The following is a 22,195-nucleotide window of genomic DNA, read 5'->3' on the forward strand; positions in this document are numbered from 1 at the left end:
TTTCATCTCAGAATGCATTGTGAGTGACCTTCGATATCGCACACCATTGGTCCCGCAGTGGACTGATCGTTAAGACACGGTTCCCAGCAGATCACCGAAGTCAAGCATCACTGACTGCGGTCAGTGTGCGGGTGGGTGACCACTTGGATCAGTCTCCGTAGGGACCGAGGGTGTGCGGTATTGGTCCTCGTTAAAATGTGTTACCGTAAAGTGCTCGACTTCGCGCGCAGGTCGTCGGGCTACCGAAGCGGGGGTGCCATCCCCTCCGCAGAGGATCAAAAATTGTGATGGCATGTCTTCGGATCATCCTCCGGGATGTTTCCCAGACCGTCGCCAATAGCCCATTGTGAAGTTCTAGTGCGACGTAAATTAACAACAACAACAACAACACACACCATTGGTCCCTTCGCAGACAGATCAAAGTGGTCACCCAAACGCTCACTGGCCGGTGACAGTGATGTTTCACTTCGGGGATCTACTGTGAACCTTGAGTTAAGATCTGACCACACGAGACATTCGTTCTCCGAAGTTATTGAAAAACTTTTCCAATTACAAGTTAATTGTATTTGAGCTTTACGAAATAAGACATCAACACTCCTTAAAAGCTAAATTTAAATTGTTGAGAAAACTAAGTACTTGCTCGTTTCATTTATTCTTCGTTGATTTCGAGGCAGGAATCGAAGAACTTCGTTCTTGCAGCTCAAGACGTTAATCTCTCGACCACACAGACCCATTCTCATCATATAATCATTCTCATACATGTGTGTGTATATACATGTATATACATATCTTGTGTGCTCAGTAGAAGGAACGATACAGAAACCCCTGTCGCGTGGAGAGACAGACAAATGTCACAAATAAGGAAAAAACAGGTCTAACTATGGCAGGATTTTAACCCGCAACCTCCACTCCAACAGCCTTGGTGGAAGCACGATATTCTTTAATCGTGAAGGACCATATTTAACAAAACAATTAGAGTGCAAAAATAATAATAATAGTAAATTAAAAATAAATTAATGAATCTGCGAAATTCCACTCATGTAACAACAGGCACACGATCTGTCCATGCATGCTCTAACCTACAACCTTACATCTTCTTTATACTCAACGCTTTCAAAACCAAGCTTTCAAAAGGATACGCTTAAAACTCAACGCTTTCAAAAGGATAAAAGTGAGAAGCATAAGATGCTACTACAACTTCAACATCGAAAATAAAACGATTCAACTCTGTTGCTGTCTTTGCTTACCAAGGTTTGTTGGATCATGGTAAGGATAAAAGTTCTAGTTTTGTTAACGTAATTCTTATTTGGTCTTCATTTGAATTTCAACTTTATCATCAGTAACTACCTTTTATTTATTTCCTGAAACTAAAGATTCTTATAGTTCCTTTAATTGAATTAAGCTTTCTTATCGTTTAAACATCTATTTCGTGAAATTAAATATTTTCATTCTTTTTTTTTTCTTTATTAGAGTTAAGCTTCTTATTAAGCAATTTATAAGAAATTTAAGTATTTTTAAATAAATTTTGACTTAATTTTAAACTTATTAACCCACATTCTGATATATTTGTGATGCTTCGAGTGCAATAATAATTTTATATTCTCATTATAGATGGGTACTGTGATTTGGTTATTGGTGGCTTTCTTTGCTGTAGGTAAGAAGAAATTTTGAAGTTTATTTGATAACCAAGATCTGTGGAAAAAAATAGTCTTAAAATATACTCTAAATATATAGTAGCACTGTGTTTTGTTTTGACTTCTGTGTTTATCTTTAAAATTGATGACATCATTAAATTAAGAACTGATCACAACTTCATGATTCTAAGTCGTAAGACATTTTGTCTTATAGAGAGCTGATTCTAATAATTTTTGTCGTAAATGCTGTGTTTTTTAAGCTATTAAAAGTGCTTTTTGAGAAGTATTTTGATACAAAAACTCAGGGAACAGTAGGATCTTCTAACTGATAAATGTTAAATCTTTCTAAATGTGAAAGTGATTTCTTTATGGTGATTGCCGCAGAATTTTGATACATTTATAACTTAATTTTATTAAACTAAAATTTTACAGAATCTGTGTAGTTAAATAAAAACTTCGTTTAAATTGTCAAACTATGTTTTTTAAACGAAATAAAAATCTAACGTGCATAATGTCAGTTTCTTTGTAATCTCTGTTTGAAAAATTATCATTTTATCACTGAAATGAATAAATTATTCTCTAGATCTTTTGACTAAAAGAACTTTCCCATGTCTTTAAATTAAAAATTTTTCCAATTTCTTGAATCAAATTTACAAGTCTAATTTCATGAATATTTTTATTTACCTAGAAGGAAAAGTGAAATTTATACCTTTTCAGAAAAAGCTAAAATATGAACTTTTATTTAAGTATGTGAATATCAAATTCTAAACAGTGAAGCGATCCTTTAATTTATAGACTAGTAGATTGGAGCTCTAGGACCACGAAGTGCCTTTAAATTTTTATGTTTTTCTCTCTTGCTGGTTTATTACATTTGGGTTTTAATATGAAAATTATCTAAACTTATGTTAGCTTTTACATAATTTTATTGTTTCTTGTTTGAAGCAATTTAGCTGCATCTAGTTAGTGCCACTGAAATTTTTTTTTACGTGGTGTAACTTTTCATGCGGTTTCAATTTGCATTTAAAAATTAATTATCCTTGCTACCATAATTTAATTCTGCATTAAATGTTTCAACTTTGTACTCTGAAATAGCAGAGTTAATGGAGAGGCATCAAATCATCAATTTTAGCTAAATCTGCTCTTTGTAGCTAGATTTTATTAAGCCTTCAACACTTGAACTTTGCCACAGTACCATTAACATTACTTCTGAGAGATCATATTTACAAATTACTAATGTTAACTTTTGCCTTATAGATGCAGTCGACATGTTTGGTAAAGATAATCTACCAAACTCTGAGTTGCCACCTGTTCGTCCTGAATCAATCGAAGCTTTCAAAAGCTTGCTACGCAAGGCTTTGAGTACGGAAGGAACTTATCACAGAGATCTATTAATAACAGCGGATATACTTAAAGCTCCTCCCGGTTACGTAATTCCCAAAGATGGTGGATCTGGTATACCTCAAGAAATACCGCTTTCTCCTGAAATGCGGGAGTATTTTAATGGGCAAATAACTCATGTATTAACATCGTTAGAAAAATTAGACTATGCTTTAAATAGACTTTTTGGAGAACGGTTATTAACAAGTCATTTTATGGAATCAAAAGATTCCTTGGATCCAAAACTTATGGAACATTTGAATTCTTATAAATCTAAAAACAAAGAATCAGTGGAATTTTCGTCAAATATTTCAAAAGGTAAACCTGATCTTCCCAAACAGGACTCTACTGATACCGACTGTGACGTAGAAGTAAATAGTCGTAGTGCGGCATGCAAAGAGAGCTCACCATCTATTCCGGAATTGCAGAGTCTTCCCACAGTTGATTTCGTAACGGCATCAGAGTCGGAATTTGCATCTGAAAAGGAAAGTGCCACATCAGCTTCAGTAGTGGATGAAATTGCCACTGAGTACATTAAGGCTTTCTCAGAAATGCCAGAACCTTCAACAGTTTCATCTAATCTTCATGAGGTTTCCCTTTCAGAACAAGCTGATGGTGCTGTTAGTTTTACAGCACTTGATGATGAATTCATAATGCACCTAATGTCAACCTCCATTTCTCATATCTCAAATAAACCTAGCTTTGACCCAGATGAGTCAAAAGCTCATTTTGAAAAAGAAGCAAAATATCAGACTTCAACAACAGACGCTGCAACAGATTCAAGCGAATCTGAAGCAACAACAGAAACTAAATCTGATTCAATGCCTCCATCGCGCAAATCTCGAAGAGTGTTGACTTTCGAGGAGGTTCAAATATTAGATAAATCACTAACTCTAAAACCCGAACTAAAGTATCACGTTATAAGTACGTTTCAGGAAGACCTTAACCCATTATCAGATATTTATTTCACCTCAAATGATGAAATCGATGACGAAACATCCAGTTCAAAATCTGTGGAGAAAAAAAGAATTAATCCACGTGGCATTTCTCTTGAAGATCCTATATTTTACCAAGCTCCTACACCACAAAAAATGTTTCTACGATATTATAGAGATATACCAGATACATCCTTTACATGCGAAAACAAGCCAATACCAGGTTTCTATGCAGATCAAGAGACTGATTGCCAGGTAAGATCTTAAGTATTTTTTCTATTTAACTAGAGGGATAAGGACTTTGTTAGCTGCCACTGACCAACCCCAATGATTGCTTCGCAACAATTGTTTCATAACATAAACAAGTAGAAATTACTCCATTAAAATATAAGTACTATCAAGAATTTTGTTTTCTTAAACTTGTTCTCGCAATTCCCACGTCTAACATTAATTTCTCTAAATTAAATACTAATTTTGAATCAAATTTGATTGAAAAATAGTATGAAACTCGTATACTATTTCCTTTAAGATTTAATTAAGATCTAATTGTAAACAGAAATAATTTTGCTTAATTATCATTTTCTTAAAATTCAATTTCAGATTAAAAGTATATTGTTATAAAAAATTCGGCGATTTGACGACTGCATACAACCAAGAAAGCTGATACATTAAACAAAATTTGTGCATGCATCATATTGTGTATGAAGCCGATGGTTAAGTCCTAACTGTTCTAATTCGAGAGAATACGAAATTTTGCACTGAGGGTTTTTTCAAAAAATTTTAAGAATGACCATTCGCAAATTCAAGCGTTAAAACACATGAACGTATTTATTATTCATATTTGTACATTACTGTATACTAGATCTTTCGGAGTTTTCAAACTCACAAAAAAAAAATTCTAAAAAGAGCTCGATTCTGTTATTAAATGAACAAAACCAAATATGCTAGTTTTAATGAATACAAATATCATTATAGTCTTTGTAAATAGAATAGGCAGTTACTGTATATTCATCACATTTTCTCCCTCCGTAACAGTGTCATCCCTAAATCTCACTTTTCCCAATCCAGTACAATATATTATTACAATAATAAACAGTATATTATATTCCTTAACAGCCTGTGAATAAAAAGTAGCATTACAGCCTGTCACATCGTTGCCAATAAGAAGCCTATTTTAATTACAAGGAGTATAGTAAACTATACTGTTTGTGAGTGGAATGTACGTGACAAGGTTACTATAGTTTGTCTACAAAAAGAACTCCCCTCGCCTGGAAGTCTAAGGCAGTCAGCTGCATTGGAAGCAAGAAGTAGCGCATTTCAAAGAGAGGACCTCTTTCTCCCTTGATTCCCTTTCTCTCTTACCGGAGCCAAAACCTGTTTCAACTTATGATCAACCAGCCATAGTTGAAATAGTTAAACACCGCAACTATAGTCACCGACACTACTCCAGACTAATGGCTTGGGGAGTTCTTCACATAGAAAAATTAGACTTCCTCGTTTAATACTAACCCTCTTTTTACCCCGGGTTTAGGAAAATCTTGATTTTTCTCTCAAGTCAATATATTCAAACTTCTGACTGAAACTTACTGCCGCAAGGAAAATGCTTAGCTACATGCTTTGCTTTCAGCAAGATTTGCTGAAACTATGATAACTGAGAAGGGGAAACCTTGATATGGCTATTCTATTAACACAGAGCATAATTTTATTTTTTTATTAGGTGTTTCATGTGTGTTGGCCTGGGCGAAGAGAAAGTTTCTTGTGTCCTGTAGGATCTTTGTTTAACCAACAAGTTCTGTCTTGTGATAATTTCAACAACACAAACTGCTCCCTCTCTCACGCATATTTTGACGTGAACACTGCCTTCCAAGAGTTCGATGATGCTCATGCTCAAAATGTCACTCCAATACCAGATCCAATGATGAAACCTCTTCAGAACGATTCTGGGACAACAGCCATTGTTACGAATAGAGCGGATATCGTAGAGTTATTCGAAGCTGACCTGCACTTTTCGGATATGGTCAACAAAACCAATATCACTGAGTTGTGGGACTATTTGCCGGTTAAAGCTAAAGTCTTTGTTTATCCGGAGCCCTCGGATCTTAAGACATTCCTGGCTCAGCACCGCCATCACAAGGTTAGGAAGTCGAAGGATGTGAGAGAACAGGAAAGTTCGACTGACTCTGAGGACTTTGAAGCTGGTGAACCGGATGATGTTCTCGAAAAACGGAGAAGAATAGAGGCCAATATTATAAGAGTGCTTAAAAAGTTATCGAGAAAGCATCGCAATTAAAATGAAGGACTTTTTTTTTAAATTTTGTAGAAGAATTTTATGTTTTAAAATGTAAAGTGATGTTATTGATTAAACTATCTGTGTTCACTTATTTAAATTCTTATTATTTCTAAACTTCATACGTGTATTTCATGCCGCAGCAAATAAGTTTCGAGTTTTATCTCGGCATTAGGTAAAAGAATGACTTTTTTTTCATCATCACATAAATGAAACGTTTCGAGCAGAAAGTGGTAGTTGCAACTACGAAATTCAACGAGACTGAAAATTTCTGTAATGTACAAAAACCTAACAATAATTTCAATTAAAATAAGTAGATTACTTTGTTGGTTTATAAGACTTTAAAGCTTAATTTCAACATTAAGAAACTCGCAAAAATTTTAAAACTCCAACTCTTGTTTTGAGCTCGTCACAGTTAATAAATTCGAAAAGTTACATATCTAGTGTTTACACTTGTTTATTAGATTAAAGTTGTTTATTCGAAAATTGTTTCCAAAATTCGAAGTTTACAGAACTTCCTTAAACATGGTTTTTCGTACTTTTTTTAAAAGCATATCGCGAAATTATTGAATAACCGAAGTCGCACAAAGCATAACTGAACAGACTCAAACAATTGAAATCGAAATTATTGAATAACCGAAGTCGCACAAAGCATAACTGAACAGACTCAAACAATTGAAATTCTTGCAAGTAATCTTATTTTACGATTACAATTATGACCGTGAATATAAGCAATCCTATCTTATGATTGCAATCATAATTGAAAATATTCCTTAGTTATTGCTACAATTCAGACTCAAATTGGATATTATTAGCACCTAATCTTCACTACAATTGCTTATTATCACAATTGAAGACTGCGGAATAGAGATGAACTCTTTAATTTTTATCTCTGCGTTCTTAAACTGGTAGTTGAGCTCTATTAAAAATGAGTTTCAAAGACATTTTTCATCAAAAGAATTATTTTACATTAACCGACTTTAAATTAATGAAAAGTATAAATATTTGAAAATTTATCACTTTACGTTATTTGAAAAAAAATTTTCAGGAGAAAAAGTATACTAGGTTGGATTTAAAGTTGAACTTCTCTATTTTCATTAGGGTAAACTTTTTCAGATATATCTGTTTTGACTGTATGTTTAACACTAAACATACCAACACTTTACAAAACAATACAGCATACGAAACCGGTCTTTTGACGTTTATACGTTATGACGTATTGAAACTGCATACGTTTTTAGGCTTGTGTGCTCAATAAACCTTTTGCAGTAGAAGGATATCACATCCAGGGTTATGGCGGCATTGAAACCCGCCACCTCCACGCTTCGCACAGCGTTTGATGGTGTATATTATATAAAAAGAAGGAAGTATTGTATCTCAAATGATTGAAATGTAGTATGTGGTCATGTTTCAGTAGTTATAAGGGGCTCGTTCAAAAGCAAATTAAGAAGCTAATATTTATTATAATTAGGTTCTTAAATAAAAAGCATAAAGTGTACATACTCCTTAAGAACGCTGTCAAAGTACAACAGCATCTAAATGACATTAATTGAATCTACCTTTAATACAAGAAAAGTATTAAAAGAATTTAAAATTTCAATTTTTTTTTTAAGAAGAAACTGTTGAAATAAAGCCTTTTGTGTATCAAGTAAAGTCCCCTAGACATATTCAACTAAGTAAGGTAATACGTGTACCTAAGTAAAATATCAGATCTGCATAAGTATCAGTTACGCAGTGTGGATTGAGGCACACATTCTGTATGCAGCAAACTTTGTTTTTAGCATATTTTGATAATATTAGACTTATATTATTGGACCGAGATATTGTCTGATAGACTTTGGTAATATTTCAGAATAGTTACTTTCTATACCCTAGGGAAAAAGGGGTGGCGGCATTTAACTATTCACACACCGGCTAGCGAGCTTTATACTAATAACCTAATCCTTGTCAAATAGAACAAGAGGTGCTACAAATTGAGGAAGGGCGGCGGCAGTAGGATAAAACCAGGATTTCGATGGGATTCGAACCTGATACCTTCGGGCTTAGGTTGTTGTTGTTGTATTTCATCTACGTCGCACTAGAGCTGCACAATGGGCTATTGGCGATGGTCGGGGAAACATCCCTGAGGATGATCCGAAGACATGCCATCGCAATTTTGATCCTCTGCAGAGGGGATGGCACCTCCGCTTCGGTAGAATTTATCCTGCACGCGAAGTCGAGGGTTTCACGGTAGAACAGTTTTTCGAGGACCAATACCACACACCCTCGGTTCCTACGCAGACTAATCCAAATGGTCACCCTCCCGCACACTGACCGCAGTCAGTGATGCTTGACTTCGATGATCTGCTGGGAACCGTGTCTTAACGATCAGTATACCGCGGGACTCTAGGCTTAAGAGTTATGGGGGAAAGAGCTATACTCTTTGACCATGGTGATCCCAAGTGTAATGATAATAGGAATGCAGGCTTGTAATACCAAGGTATCGATAGAAATAATAGTTGTGGTTAGAGAGAAATTATCTTACTCTTTCTTTGTCATCTGTGTAACAGCTTCATTCACAAAAGATAGGGCTGAAAGTCAATTTTAAAGTATTTTGCTTTGAGTGCTCCCCACTAAATGTACAAGTGGGGAGCACTCAAAGCAAAATAGAGCAACTAACAGAGGTCTGGGAAATCGACGGGTATTCTCTGTTCGCAAAGTGTTTTGAAACTAGAAGTAGCTGATTAATTTTAGCAGTAACTTTAAGTGTTTTAATCAATTTTTTACTGTTCTTACGGTTTATTTTCCGTAATGGTGTTTTCCATAAGACAATGGCGTACAAAAAGGATTTTCAACTCAGGTTATAATCCAGAAAATTCGATTTCATTACCGTCGTTGAACAGGCGATCTGATTTTTGAGTTTACGACTACTAATGTTCAACTCCATAGCCTTGTAATTTGAACCCAATCCAGAAAACAAGGGAACTCCAAGATCAAGTATTGGGAGAAATTTTACCTTCGTGGAGGACTTTTTGAGGGAACTCACCCGCAGTTGCGTTATATGGAGAGGAAAACTACGAGAACCCCCTACTGTTAGCCTGACGGCAAAGGGACTCTAACCCATCATCCGTCTACCACTAAGGATATTTAACGTCGGCACTATGGTTGCTGCAAGCCGGATGCGGATTCGCATCGACCAGCCATCCCTGGGATTCTAATCCGGTTCACCTCATTGGAAGATGAACGCTCTATCTACTAAGCTGTCGATGATCATTCCAGAAGATTCATATAGATTTTCATCCCCTCTGCAGAGGATCAAAAGTTTGATGACATGTCTTCGGATCATTCTCAGAGATGTTTCCCAGACCGTCGCCAATAGCCCATTGTGCTGCTATAGCGCGACGTAAATGAACTACAACAACAACAACAACTCAGTTATTCTATTTAAACTATTTGTATTGGACATCAGAATACAAGTCTACAGATTAATGCTTTCTTTATTATTCACATATAAAGTTGCCTGGTTGTGTGTTTATATGGCTCATAAGTACTCGTAGAATTGAATAAATATAGCACTAATTATCGGCAGGCATCACGAAGCGAAAAATAAAATAGCACCAATGGTTACAGAGGTAATCGAACGTATTGGTTCTGCGCTACAGACATTAAAGTGTTGGTTCTTGATTTGATTTGCTCCTCGTTAAGCTGTTCTACCGTAAAGTGCTCGACTTCGCTTGCAGGTCATCGGGCTACGGAAGCAGGGAAGCCATCTCCTCTGCAGAGGATCAAAATTGTGATGGCATGTCTTCGAATCTTCCTCAGGGATGTTTCCCAGACCGTCGCCAATAGCCCATTGTGCAGCTCTAGTGCTACGCAAATAAACTACAACTACAACAACTTGATTTGATTATTAACGTCATGCTGGACTAGAATTATACTAATGGTTGTATTGGTGACAATACGAGGATAATTCTTTTTGATGATTTGAAAACTGTAATGGCACGTGCCTGCCCAATACATGATCCCACTGTAGATCATAAAATGGTGACAATCTCACGAATTTCATGCCCCACTTTGCGAAGATATTAGTTTGTGCTTCAATTAAGAGCAAGTCATTGCTTTTCACTTGCAAGCGCTAAAGTACTTCATTGAGTTTGAGTCTTTCAATTTAAAACCTTGTGTCTTGGACACATTGATGTCTTCATGAAGAATACAATTCCTATTTATTTATTTATTTATAAACATGATTAGGCTTCTGTATTGAATACAAGTAGAAGAGTAACACAAAAGCACAAATATACATTCAGTGTTACAGTGGGAATCGAACCCACTACATTCAATTAATGACCGAGATGCAAGCATACATGCTCTTACAAATTATGGGGGTTTTTTGTTGCAAGCTTCGATTGGTGAACATTTATTTACGTCACTCAGTTTTCGAATTGCTTAGCATGTAATATAGATAAAAAGAACAGCTAGATCGTATTTGCTGCTTTTTCTGCTAAGTGTAAACATGCTGCTTTCACAAGCAATAGTAAGGGTTTGTAGAAATTCTATTTTTTTCCCACCTTCCAAAAATACTGTATTACAAGTTACTTAGTTTAGAAAAATTTAGCTTTTAAAATAAAGATAATTTTTTAATATTCTTTTTTTAAAAAAGGAGCCTTAGAGAGTATTATTAATCAAACCTCTTAACTTCTTTAAATTTACTTTTAACGCTAACATGAACTCAGAATTTTAAGTGAAAGTTTTATAATATAGGAACAGTTAGTTGACTTTAATTTGTTTTTCATTTCTAGGTTTCTGTTCTGGGATTTCTTGTTATTGTCGGCATTTCAAGTAAGTTAAAACACTTATTTAGGCTAATTTTTGCCGATAGTAGTTATAGAAATTTTAAATATTTCGTTTTGAAAATTTCTTCATGGTTTGAAACATTTTTGTCAGTTATTGAAACTTTTACCACACAATTGATAGACATATAAATCATATATTTCATATTGATACCAGTAAATGCATAATAATCATAACAAATAGTATTTGTAAAAGTTTCAGTGAGTGTAAGAGTAATATATAACTTGATGCTTCAATATGTTAAAAGTTGTTTAATAGTTTTCATTTTCATAAATAAAGTCTTTGCTGAATGCTAAGACTATCAATTCAAAGCTTTTAGTTTTTTTCAGATGTCTTTTGCATACTTATAAAATCAAATTCAAAAATTAAAAATTACGAAATAAGTTATAAACCATATTTAATTTTACATCGCAATTTTTTAGTTAAAATTACGAATATTTTCTATATTTTTTTACAGTATTTTATTTAAAAGTATTTTAAAATAACCTTGAATTAAAAGGGTTCAAAATTAATTTATCAACAAATAAATGTATTTTAAGAGATATGCATTTCATTATACATCATATTTGTGTATATAAATGCATTAATCAGAGTGGGGGGGAGGAGGGTAATCTTTAAATGTTAAAGACTATTTTTAATCATTAGGTGCTGAAGTGTTTGAAACTCCTGATGAAATTGCTGAAACTCGGTTAGGTGTTAAAACCGCTTTTGCTAAACATGTAATGGAAATATCTGATTTGCTTCATATGTTCATTGCTTTAATTAATAGAGCAGACGAGACAGAGGGTCGAGAACTTGGTTTACCAGAAATAACTACAACCGATCCAGCGAAATTAGAATCTGCAAGTTTAGAAGAGTTGTTCGATAGATTCGAAACTGCTGCTCAATCTTTCCGAACCAGATTCTTAAAGTATCTCAAAACTACGGAAACTCCTTACTTGAGGGTTACGCCTACAATTTCTACTATAGTTGAGCTTAATAAAGGGGAAGATTTGACAAAGTATGTTTATGAACATGAAAATGTCGACACAGATGGAACTGTTTTAAACTCTGAAACAGATAATGCATACGGTGCTTCAACAGTAAGTCCAGTTGGGAGTGATTCCACAAGTGAAAAGGCCACGTTATCGTTTATTTTATCAGATGAGGGGGTATCAGATTCAGAAATGGAACCTGACTATAGCACATCAACTATAGTTCCAGATGTAAGAGATAATGATCCTGAAATTGATGAAACTTCCGTTGCATTTATTCTGTCAAATGAAGAGGCTACAGATTCTGAAATGGAGACCGAATATCGGGCTTCCCAAGTAGTTCCAGATGATACTGATTCATCTGAGGATAAGTCCTTGGAATTTATACTATCGAATGAGGAAGATCAAGAAACTGATGAATCTACCCGTACTGTTGATGAAACCTCTGATGTAACTTTAACATTTGTACCAATTACAGAACAAAATGCAGAATCTTTTATTGATGAAACAACTTTTGAATCTTTTCTTAGTGGAAATTTTGAAAATCCCAAGCTATACGCGACAGAAGAAACGTTTGATCCTGAAGAGGAAGCTGATTTGAGTGAAAAGCAAATATTTACACAAACATCTGACAAATTTTTCAATGGAGAAGCTACTTTAATGTTTCAACCAACAACTGAAGATGAAGAGGCTGAAATAAAGACTGTAACTTTCCCATCAGCATACTCTGCCGAAGAAGTTACGCTGGTACCATTGACAACCATAGATGATACGCCTGAAGAATACACTCAGGCTCCATTTTCAACTACAAGAGACTATAATTCTGATGGAGAAACTATGGGTGTTCTGCCTACCACAGAAGATGATGATTCAAACGAAGAAACTATGGATGTTCTATCTACCACAGAAGATGATGATTCAAACGAAGAAACTATGGGTGTTCTATCTACCACAGAAGATGATGATTCACACGAAGAAACTATGGGTATTCTATCAACCACAGAAGGCGATGATTCCAACGATGAAACTATGGGTATTCTATCAACCATAGAAGACGATGATTCGAGTGAAGAAACTATGGATATTCTATCAACCACAGAGGACGATGATTCAAACGAAGAAACTATGGATACTCTATCAACCACAGAAGACGAGGATTCAAACGAGGAAACTGATGAAAAAACTATGGATACTCACTCAATCACAGAAGATGATTCTGACGACATTATAGTAGAAGAAAACTATGAATCTGACAAGGAAGCTACTTCGCGGTTTACAAAAAAGGATGAATCGTCAATAGAAGAAATGACTGAATTGGTCAAAATTCTTCGTGAAGCTGCTGAGAAATATGACAACGAAGAATCTGCCAAGAGTTCCAAGCTCGAGGATATTATCTCTAGGGACACTGAAAGTTTTCTTGATTTGGAACATTTTGAAAACAATGCTAAGCATACTCTGAAAGTTCCAGAAGCTTCCCTAGAACAAGTGATTGCTGCAATTTCTTCCAAAAGCGAGAAGACAGTTGCCACTGATCCTGTTTTTTTAAGGGATTCGTACTCTAAATTGATCTCTGAAGATGCTCAAAATCGAGAGAATATTTCTGAAAGAATTGGACTGATGCAAACCACACCTGCGAATTCATACTTGGATCATGTGATTGGCTTACCAGGAGAGGATTATCCAAATTATACAACTATTGCATCAACCTCTTTTACATGTGAAGGCAAGGAAAATCCTGGACTCTACGCTGATATTGAAACTCGATGCCAGGTATGTACATTTAAATTTGGAATGATTTTAAAAAATGTTTGTCTGTTCACTCTGGAGAAACATTTTTATTGTAGATAAATTGTAAAAAATTAATGAAATATGCTGAAAAAGTATTAATTTCCTATAATGCGTTAAATGGGGAATTAAAGCGTAAAGTTCGTAAAACAGATAGCTTTGTATTTATTTGAAATTTGTTAAAAAGAAATATTAGTCTGGCTAATCTTGAGTTAAACATAAAAATCCTTTTCCACGAACGAACTTTAATATGCATGAAACTTTTTACATTTTATAAACTGGTTTTATTATTTTGGAGTTAAAGGAGGGTTTTAAATTCATTGCGGGTTTAGTTTCGCTACTTTTGCATGCCATGTTTATTTTCATATTTCCGAAATTCGTTCTGATAGTTCTAAATCCTGTTAAAATGTTAAACACTTTAGAAGTTATTTCTAAAATGCTTCCGGTTGAATAATAGTGAAAAAAAATCTTTTGATAAAATATTTATTAATTACTATTAAGCATCAGACTTAAAGCATATGTATTTGCAATACTAGTAAATATATTAAATGTTACTTTTAATAAATTATGTTGAAAGCATTGTAACTTGTAAAGTTAAATAATTAACAGAATACTAAGTATAGAGAGCAAGTATTCTTTTTGACAGAGCTGTGCTAAATTTAGGGAATTTTATATTTAATAGCAAGATAAGAGTTTAATATTTAGAATGCAGTTTTATTTTTAAACAAATATTTAGAATGATTGTCAAATATTTTATTTTAAGTTTCAAATTGCTTTCAATCTAGTATTAGTTATTGCAAATGTTCCTACTTTAGATGTAAATTTATATTAAGGTGAAGTTTAAGCGGAGGTTTGACTTTGATACTTTAACTTATCCATAGTTTAAATGCTAATAAATTTGTTAGATCTTAAAAAATTTAACAAGAAATGCAATAGAAAATTACACGAAAATATTTAATATTTTACTCATTTTGGGAATTAGCTTCAAATTTACAGATTAATTTTTTTTTAAATAATAAAAGCGTTCTTAGACTAACTGTTAACACTTTTTCACTTGTATAATTGTCAGTTTTGCAAATATTTTGCTTAAAAAGTGTCGAGCAAAACAAATCTGAAAGGATAGTTTCTCTTATAAATAACTTTATTCCGCTTATTGTAAATGATATTCGCAAATATAAACTAGGATAAGTATAGGAATTCAAATTATTAAAAAATAAAATAGTTTTTTTTTAAGGTGTGCCTACTTTTTCCAAATTATCACTAATCAAGACAGAATTTCCTGCTACCTTTCTGTACCAATACTTTCACATCCAAATAAACATTGTTTCAAACTTTTGGTTTTGAATAAATACAGTACTAAATTTAAAATTATACTCTCGTTAAAATAGGAACTTATGTAGTCTTATACGTGAGTTCCATAAGCATATATTTATATAGTAAGTTTAATAATTTTTATAGGAATCTAACAAAACTAATGTGAGATGTTTTATTTCAACTCCTTTGCTTACAAGAAACTTTCATGCTTTCCCACAGAGCATAAGCTTATGTACGAGAAACATAGATCATCAGGATCAACAGGAAAAATTGAAATCTTAACTTGTTAATGTTGCATTAGTTTATAATAAAATACCAAATATAGTTTTATTTTTAAAATTAGTTCATTAAATAATAGTTATATTTGTTTTAAATATCCAAGCAAATATCTAGCGTTAAAAATATTTTCCCTAAAAGCCCATATTAACTCAGTGTAGAGTTTGAAAATAAAAATTTCTTTCTCTGCAAACACTGGAAGAATAAAGCAGATTCTGTAAGAATTATGGCTTTTCTCAAACTCCCGCATACTTATTTTACGCAAACAACGTCCTGTCTAGAAATAGCTCCAGGCAAAGTCTTACCGCTACTTTTGCAGCTCTGTGCGAAAGTACATAGAGGTTTTCTCAGCATTTGAGCATTTGGTATTTAATGCGAGCAGAGTGACCATTTCTGGGAAAGGCTACGTTTAAACCCTATTAAATAACAAAAGTCACCCTCTCGCGGTCAGCCCTTTGCTTGGAGACCCCATATTGAGTTGTGAAAGTGCACAAACTAGAATAAATATAGGAATTCGAATTATTAAAAAATAAAAATTCTTTTAAGGTGTGTCTACTTTTCCCAATTATCACTAATCAAGACAGAATTTCCTTCTACCTTTCTGTTGCAATACTTTCATATCCAAATAAACACTGTTTCAAACTTTTGGTTTTGAATAAATACAGTACTAAATTGTTAAGGATGACTTCTTACACTTGGGACTATTAATTTTGTTACACTTTAAGTTTTTACTACAAAACAAATTTATATTTTTAATTTTAGGTATTCCATGCGTGTTGGCCACAACGAACAGAAAGCTATCTTTGTCCAGTTGGCAGTACATTTAACCAGCAAATACTATCATGTGACTATTGGTTCAACTCGACATGCTCTCTTTCTCAAGATTATTATGATATAAACTACCTTCTGCAAGGTTATCAAGCACCAGTCGAAGATGGGTTAAATGAGTACTTGGAGGAAAATGTCATCTATCCGTATAATTTTCGATTAGAGCACTCCCACCCAATCTTTGAAGAAATGAAATTTCTACCATTCCTGTACAAGATAATCAATTATTCCACCAAAAGACGAGGACTAGAATCTGGTACAGAAATAGACTATAACAAAGCTGTAGAGATAGAATTCGATAAAAATTCACCCTTGCCGACTTTTGAAGATCTAGCTCAGCAAGAGACCACTACCGATTTGATTGATTCTGTGAAAGACAGATTCAGAGAGCTTGTAAGATCTTTCGTTGCATCAGAGGTTTCTAAAGGCGGTGAGTCTTCTGATGATGATTCTTCACTTTATAAAACGAAACTTCAAGAAAGGAAATCTGTTTACGAGAAAATGTCTAGACCTAAAATTGAAAGGTCTGGAATTTTACCGGAGGTCAAAATTCAGGAGAGCGTAGATGAAGAAACCACGTCATCAAAACCAGACGTGAAGCAAGATATATTGTATAAAAGCGCGCCATCCAAAACTGGTAAAGAGCAAATAGCACCTGCAATTGTATTCAAAGTGCTTGAAACTGCTGAAAATGTTGTAAGTAAAGGAATTCTGCCCATGACCAGAGAACTGTTAGCTGCCAACTATGTTAAGCTATACAAAAGAAAGAAATTGTAAATAGTTTTAAGCAGTTTGTTTTTTACATAGTTTATATAAATTTTATTGTTTGCAACTTATGTCATTAATAAACCCCACTTTCTTTATCTGTTTACGATTCTGTCATAGAGTTTACATTGTTACCGAATTTCCTATAATTTTTGATACACGAACATTTTTATCAAATTTCTCTGTTAAAAATGAGGAAATATTTTTGAATAAGTTTTAATTTTAAGAAAAGAAATATTAATCTGAGCCATAAATTTTGACTTGTAATCCCTTTTTTGCTTCTTGAAGTGAAACTTTTTAATGTCCAGCCACGTAGTGTGTCTGAAAATTTAACTCACTTTTCAGCCTCGTTGTTTTTCTAATTTTGATTTTTTTTAAATCTAGTTGCAGCTGCAGGAAATCAATATTTTTCTTTATTTGAATACTGATTTCATGTATCAATTTCTTTATATCAATATTTTTCTATATTTTTATTTATTCTTGAAATAAGTTTTTATTTCGGAAAATATCGAAAAATAAAACACGTAATAAGAGTTCAGAATTGGGAAGAAAAATATTTATTTTAGAATGGAACTGATGAGTAATTACCATTTTTAAAAGGACGCGTAAGAATCAATCAGAACTGAATAGTTATAATTAATAGCAAAATTATTAAACTTGATAGTCTTATAGTTAAGATATTTGAGTAGAAGAAATTGGAAATTCATAGTTACTCACTTATTCATATTTCCCCTTCGACCTGAATTATGAATTCAGCAGATAAAAAAAATCAATGACTGGCTCGAAACATTCATTATACGTATCTTTAATATGAAATATAATGTACCACTAATATTCCTAGTTTCCGGTTTCTTAACTGCGAATTATGCCAATTCTCTAATAAAAATCGTAAAAATGAGGAGTATAAAATGTAAGGTTGGTGGGTACTTTATTTACGAACTTTAATTACGTCGCACAAGAGCTGCATAAAAGGCTATTTGCGACGAACTGGGAAACATCCCTGAGGATGATCCGAAGGTATGCAATCGCAAATTTGATCCTCTGGTGAGGTGATGGGTCCCCTGCTTTGGTAGCCCGACGACCTGCTCTCGAAGTCAAGCAATTTACGGTAGAACAGTTTAACGAGGACCGATACCGCACACCCTTGGTCTCTAAGTAGGCTGATCAAACTGGTCACCCACCCGTTTACTGACCGCAGTCAGTGATGCTTAACTTCGGTGTTCTACTGGGAACCGTGTCTTTACGATCAGTCCAATGCGGAATTTAGTGCTCGACTTCGCTTGCAGGTCGTCGGACTACCGAAGCGGAGGGGAGCATCCCCTATGCCGAGGATCAAAATTGTGATGGCATGTCTTCGGATCATCCTCAGGGATGTTTCCCAGATCGTCGCCAATAGCCCATTGTGCAGCTATAGTGCGACGTAAATGAACTACAAAAACATTAAAGCTATTAAAAATAGGTAGGTACGTATTTTATTTACGTCGCACTACAGCTTCACAATGGCCTATTGGCGTGGTCTTGGAAACATCCATGAGAATTATCCGAAGACATGCCATCTCAATTTCTATACTTTCCAGAGGGGATGACTCCCCTGCTTTGGTAGCTCGATAACTTGCGTGCAAAGCTGAGCAGTTTAACGAGGACCGATACCGCGCTTCCTCGGTCCCTGTGCAGACTGATCAAAGTTATCATCCCCCCGCCACTGCCAGTGATGCTTGACTTCGGTGTTCTAATGGGAACCGTGTCTTTACGATCAGTCCACTACAGGAAAGAGCTATTAAAAAATTATAAACAACAATTCAATTGTTTAAAACTAGCTTTCTCCAGTGAAAAGTTGGTCCATCTTTTTTAATTCGTTAAACGACAGCTACAGGGGTTAGACAACACTTTTTTACTAACTCAATACAAGCAATCTTTCTTTTAGCAGCAATGGTTTTTGAAATTTTTAAAAGGCAAAACTGTTGCATAATTTGAAAGATCTTACTTAAAACTTAACAACTGCTGCAGGGGTCGAACAACACTTTTATACTAACTCAATGCAAACAATCTTTTTTTCAGTAGCAAATGTTTTTGAAGATTTTACAAGGCAAAACTGTTAGAACAATTTGAAAGATCATACTTAAAGCTTTTGGAAACGGTGTTCTTTTCACTCATGTAAAATTTGCATCGACTGAAATTTGCTTAGAAAATTAAAAACTTCTTTCCTTTTCAATACCACTATAATTAATAAAGCTCCGACCGGCCTGTGTAGGGGTTAGGGAACTGCCCTTGCATCAGAAAGGTTTTTGGGTTCGAATCCCGGGCAAAGCATGGATGTTCTTTCATTCTCTGAACTGTTTGTCGTTACTGTGGGAGCAACGTTGGCTCACCTGATATGGTGCCCCTGAAAGAGAGGACAACAAAATTGCCCTGTAAATGCCTGAATTGACGAAATGTTAACACAAGTGGGGATTAGAAAAAAAATTAAAGAAGCTTTCTGAAATAATATTGCAATCTTATAGAATACTTTCAAAATTGCTGGTATTAAAACTAGAAAAAATTAATTAATTCCCCCCCCCCTTCAATTTGGTAGATTTAAATTTGAAATGGCATTTGGTAGAACCGAATTTCACATACCATTTCTAAACTCTTCAATTATGATCTTTAGAATTGTTCCAAGATTTTTTTCTTGCAAAATATTCCAAAAAAATGTGTTGCTAAAAATATTGTTTACATAAAGGTCGAATATTAATTTTCCCATTGTCCAAATTCTGTAACTCTAAATTCGAGAGAAAAAAAAGGTTTAGATTGCAATAAAGCCATATTTATTATTATTTTTTTTAAATAATATCTTACTAATCAGTGGTAATGACTTTTTTCAAAATAGCAAATGAAATTTTCCTCTTCAAATAGATTAGCTTATTCATTGCTACATATTTCTTTAGCATTACCAAACCACTCGTTTCCTTTACATGCATATTTATTTACATAGTTTTTTTACAATTACTGCAACTAAAAACTAAATTAGTTTGATAGTGTTTATTTGAAAGATTAAAAAAATACTATTAAAAGTATTTATAATCAGTTTATTGAAGCCAGTCACCACAAATATTAGCATTTTCCACCTAACTGGTATTAATTCGCCCTTGTTATAAAATTAACATAAACTTAAATGTTAAAGGAGTGTTAATTAACAACTTGACTAAAAACTTAACTGCATGAAATTTTATTTTTGAAAAAACCTACAGGGGTTTGTTTTATGTCAAAAATATTTAAAAAAACGCGTTAAATTTTTTTCCAGGTGTTTTTTTTCTTCATTTTTTTTTTAGAAAAAAATAAAACATTGACGTATTTCTACATTATTATGAATAATCCCACTTTGATTTCTACTTACATATTGCTTACAATACTGTAATATTTCAAACAAAATTTTTTCTATAAATAATTGTTCGCAAGCATAAATACTTTTCATATAAATAATCCAGGCCGGGATAGCCTGGTCGGTAGGGAGCTGGACCCATGTCCGAGAATTCGTGGGTTCGAACCCCACCGGCAGAAGACTCCACGTGTAGTAAAGTGACTGATGCACGTTAAATCTGTCGAGTCGTAAAAATCCTCCATGTTCCCATAACAAATCAATACCTCTAGGAGTACTGGATTGGAGATCGATCGTTCTCTGATTCAGGTCAAAATTACGATCTGTGGATGAATGTGTGAATGGGGCCGCCCTATAAACGGGTGCGCCGTATGGTATTGCAGAAGTCGAATTCTTGGTCATAGATGGCGCCATTGGAAAGCAAGAAAAATCGCACCCCCTCTGCCTGAACAGGCATACGTCAACAATAACAATATATAAATAATCTTAATTCCTATTAACTATCCAAATGAAGTAGTAGTCAGATAGCATGCCAACAATGACAATTCTCACAAATAGAAAAAAATGTTCAAAAGTCTAGTCGCGTTTGGAAACGATAAACTAGTTGTAGCACAATTAAAGTTTTAAAAAAATCACTAATATGCAAAGGTTGCTTTATAGAAAGACATGAGATTTAAACGTACTGTGCACTCTACATCGCTTCGCATTTAAGGGTTAAGTCTATATCTTAAATAAGTGTATAACAAATTAGTTTTCATACATTGAGGTTTAATCATTAAGTAGTTTTATATGTTGAGATAAGATCGATATGTATTTCATTCCTATAACAACTGATCAAAATTATTTCTGTTATAGCTTTTCGAAACTTCTATCAAAATACCGAGCCAAGCCATTAAATATATTTTTAGGTGGAAAAGAATTCGCCAACGATGATCTCAGAAGAAGTGACATATTCGCTCAAATATTTAGCAGTCGAAGACATTGGAATGGAAAAATTGGTTTTATGTTTCAATATGTTTCTTGACAGCTATGGTCGCCATATTGAAAAACAGAGAAAAGAGCTATATAAAAAAATTTGGCGAATAGTTACCAGCATGTTTGGTGTTGCGTTAAACTAAATTTTTTTACGGTACGTGTAGTCACGTATTTTATTTACTTTTTCACTGTTATAGTTTTATTTATTTTTTGTTTACTAACGTAGCATTAATGACTTCATTGCAAGAACGTTACGTTTAAAAAAACAGCCACATTTATAGGAATATATTCGAATTAATTCTTTTAAACTATTATTATTCTTTAGCACAATCAGCAAGTTATATAAAAAAAGGCTTCTGTTTCATTACTTTAAACTCGAATCAACACTAAAATTTAAAACTATATACAAGGTGTTCCGTAAAGATATCCCTTAATATTCATTTTTAGAATCCATATTGAAAATTAAAATAAAGGAATAGCCACACATTGGGGGTCGCAAATTTATACCTAAAAGGGGAAAAATAAAAGCGCTATCGAAATGTGGTAATAAGCATCAAAACAAGTTTAATTGGAGGTTGAAAATTGAAAGTATTTATAATAATTGACGTTCAACTTCTCTCTGTATACTTCTATAACTAAACCTGTATTGCCTGTATTAATTATTCCAATATTCCTGTGCATTGATTTGTCAGATTTCAAAAGTTTTATTGTAAATCATTGTTTGCGACACTCAATAGGTATACTCTAGTTTTATTTTTCCATTTTTGATAAGCATTTTAAAAATTTATATATAAAAAAATATTTATAATAATTGTCAAAAACTTCACAAAAATACTATTTTGTTTCAAAAAATTATCTAA

At 33.7% G+C, this 22,195-nt stretch overlaps 2 protein-coding genes across 5 annotated transcripts; both read left to right on the forward strand.

The window, feature by feature from the left end:
* Nucleotides 1–726: 726 nt before the first annotated feature.
* LOC107451953 (uncharacterized) lies at nucleotides 727–6,327 on the forward strand. Of its 2 annotated transcripts, none has more exons than XM_016068197.4 (4): nucleotides 727–1,266; nucleotides 1,612–1,654; nucleotides 2,889–4,201; nucleotides 5,664–6,327. In XM_016068197.4, the coding sequence occupies exons 1-4, from the start codon at nucleotides 1,264–1,266 to the stop codon at nucleotides 6,234–6,236; spliced, it is 1,932 nt and encodes a 643-aa protein (XP_015923683.3). In that variant the 5' UTR covers nucleotides 727–1,263; the 3' UTR covers nucleotides 6,237–6,327. The 2 variants fall into 2 exon arrangements, with proteins under 2 accessions (XP_015923683.3, XP_015923684.3); XM_016068198.4 differs by having other exon boundaries at nucleotides 1,223–1,339.
* A 4,292-nt stretch (nucleotides 6,328–10,619) lies between these two features.
* Nucleotides 10,620–17,111, forward strand: LOC107451955 (uncharacterized). 3 transcript variants are annotated; one of them, XM_071176974.2, is made up of 4 exons: nucleotides 10,620–10,752; nucleotides 11,012–11,051; nucleotides 11,709–13,807; nucleotides 16,175–17,111. In XM_071176974.2, exons 1-4 carry the CDS (start codon nucleotides 10,726–10,728, stop codon nucleotides 17,015–17,017), a joined length of 3,009 nt encoding a protein of 1,002 aa, XP_071033075.2. In that variant the 5' UTR covers nucleotides 10,620–10,725; the 3' UTR covers nucleotides 17,018–17,111. The 3 variants fall into 3 exon arrangements, with proteins under 3 accessions (XP_071033075.2, XP_087013852.1, XP_087013853.1); XM_087157726.1 differs by having other exon boundaries at nucleotides 10,634–10,746; XM_087157727.1 differs by having other exon boundaries at nucleotides 10,691–10,746; nucleotides 11,833–13,807.
* Nucleotides 17,112–22,195: the final 5,084 nt, after the last annotated feature.

Source organism: Parasteatoda tepidariorum, chromosome 2 (genome assembly GCF_982258835.1).
Source record: "Parasteatoda tepidariorum strain Cologne lab strain chromosome 2, Ptep-v5.0, whole genome shotgun sequence".
In the NCBI taxonomy this organism is placed as follows: Eukaryota; Metazoa; Arthropoda; class Arachnida; order Araneae; family Theridiidae; genus Parasteatoda; species Parasteatoda tepidariorum.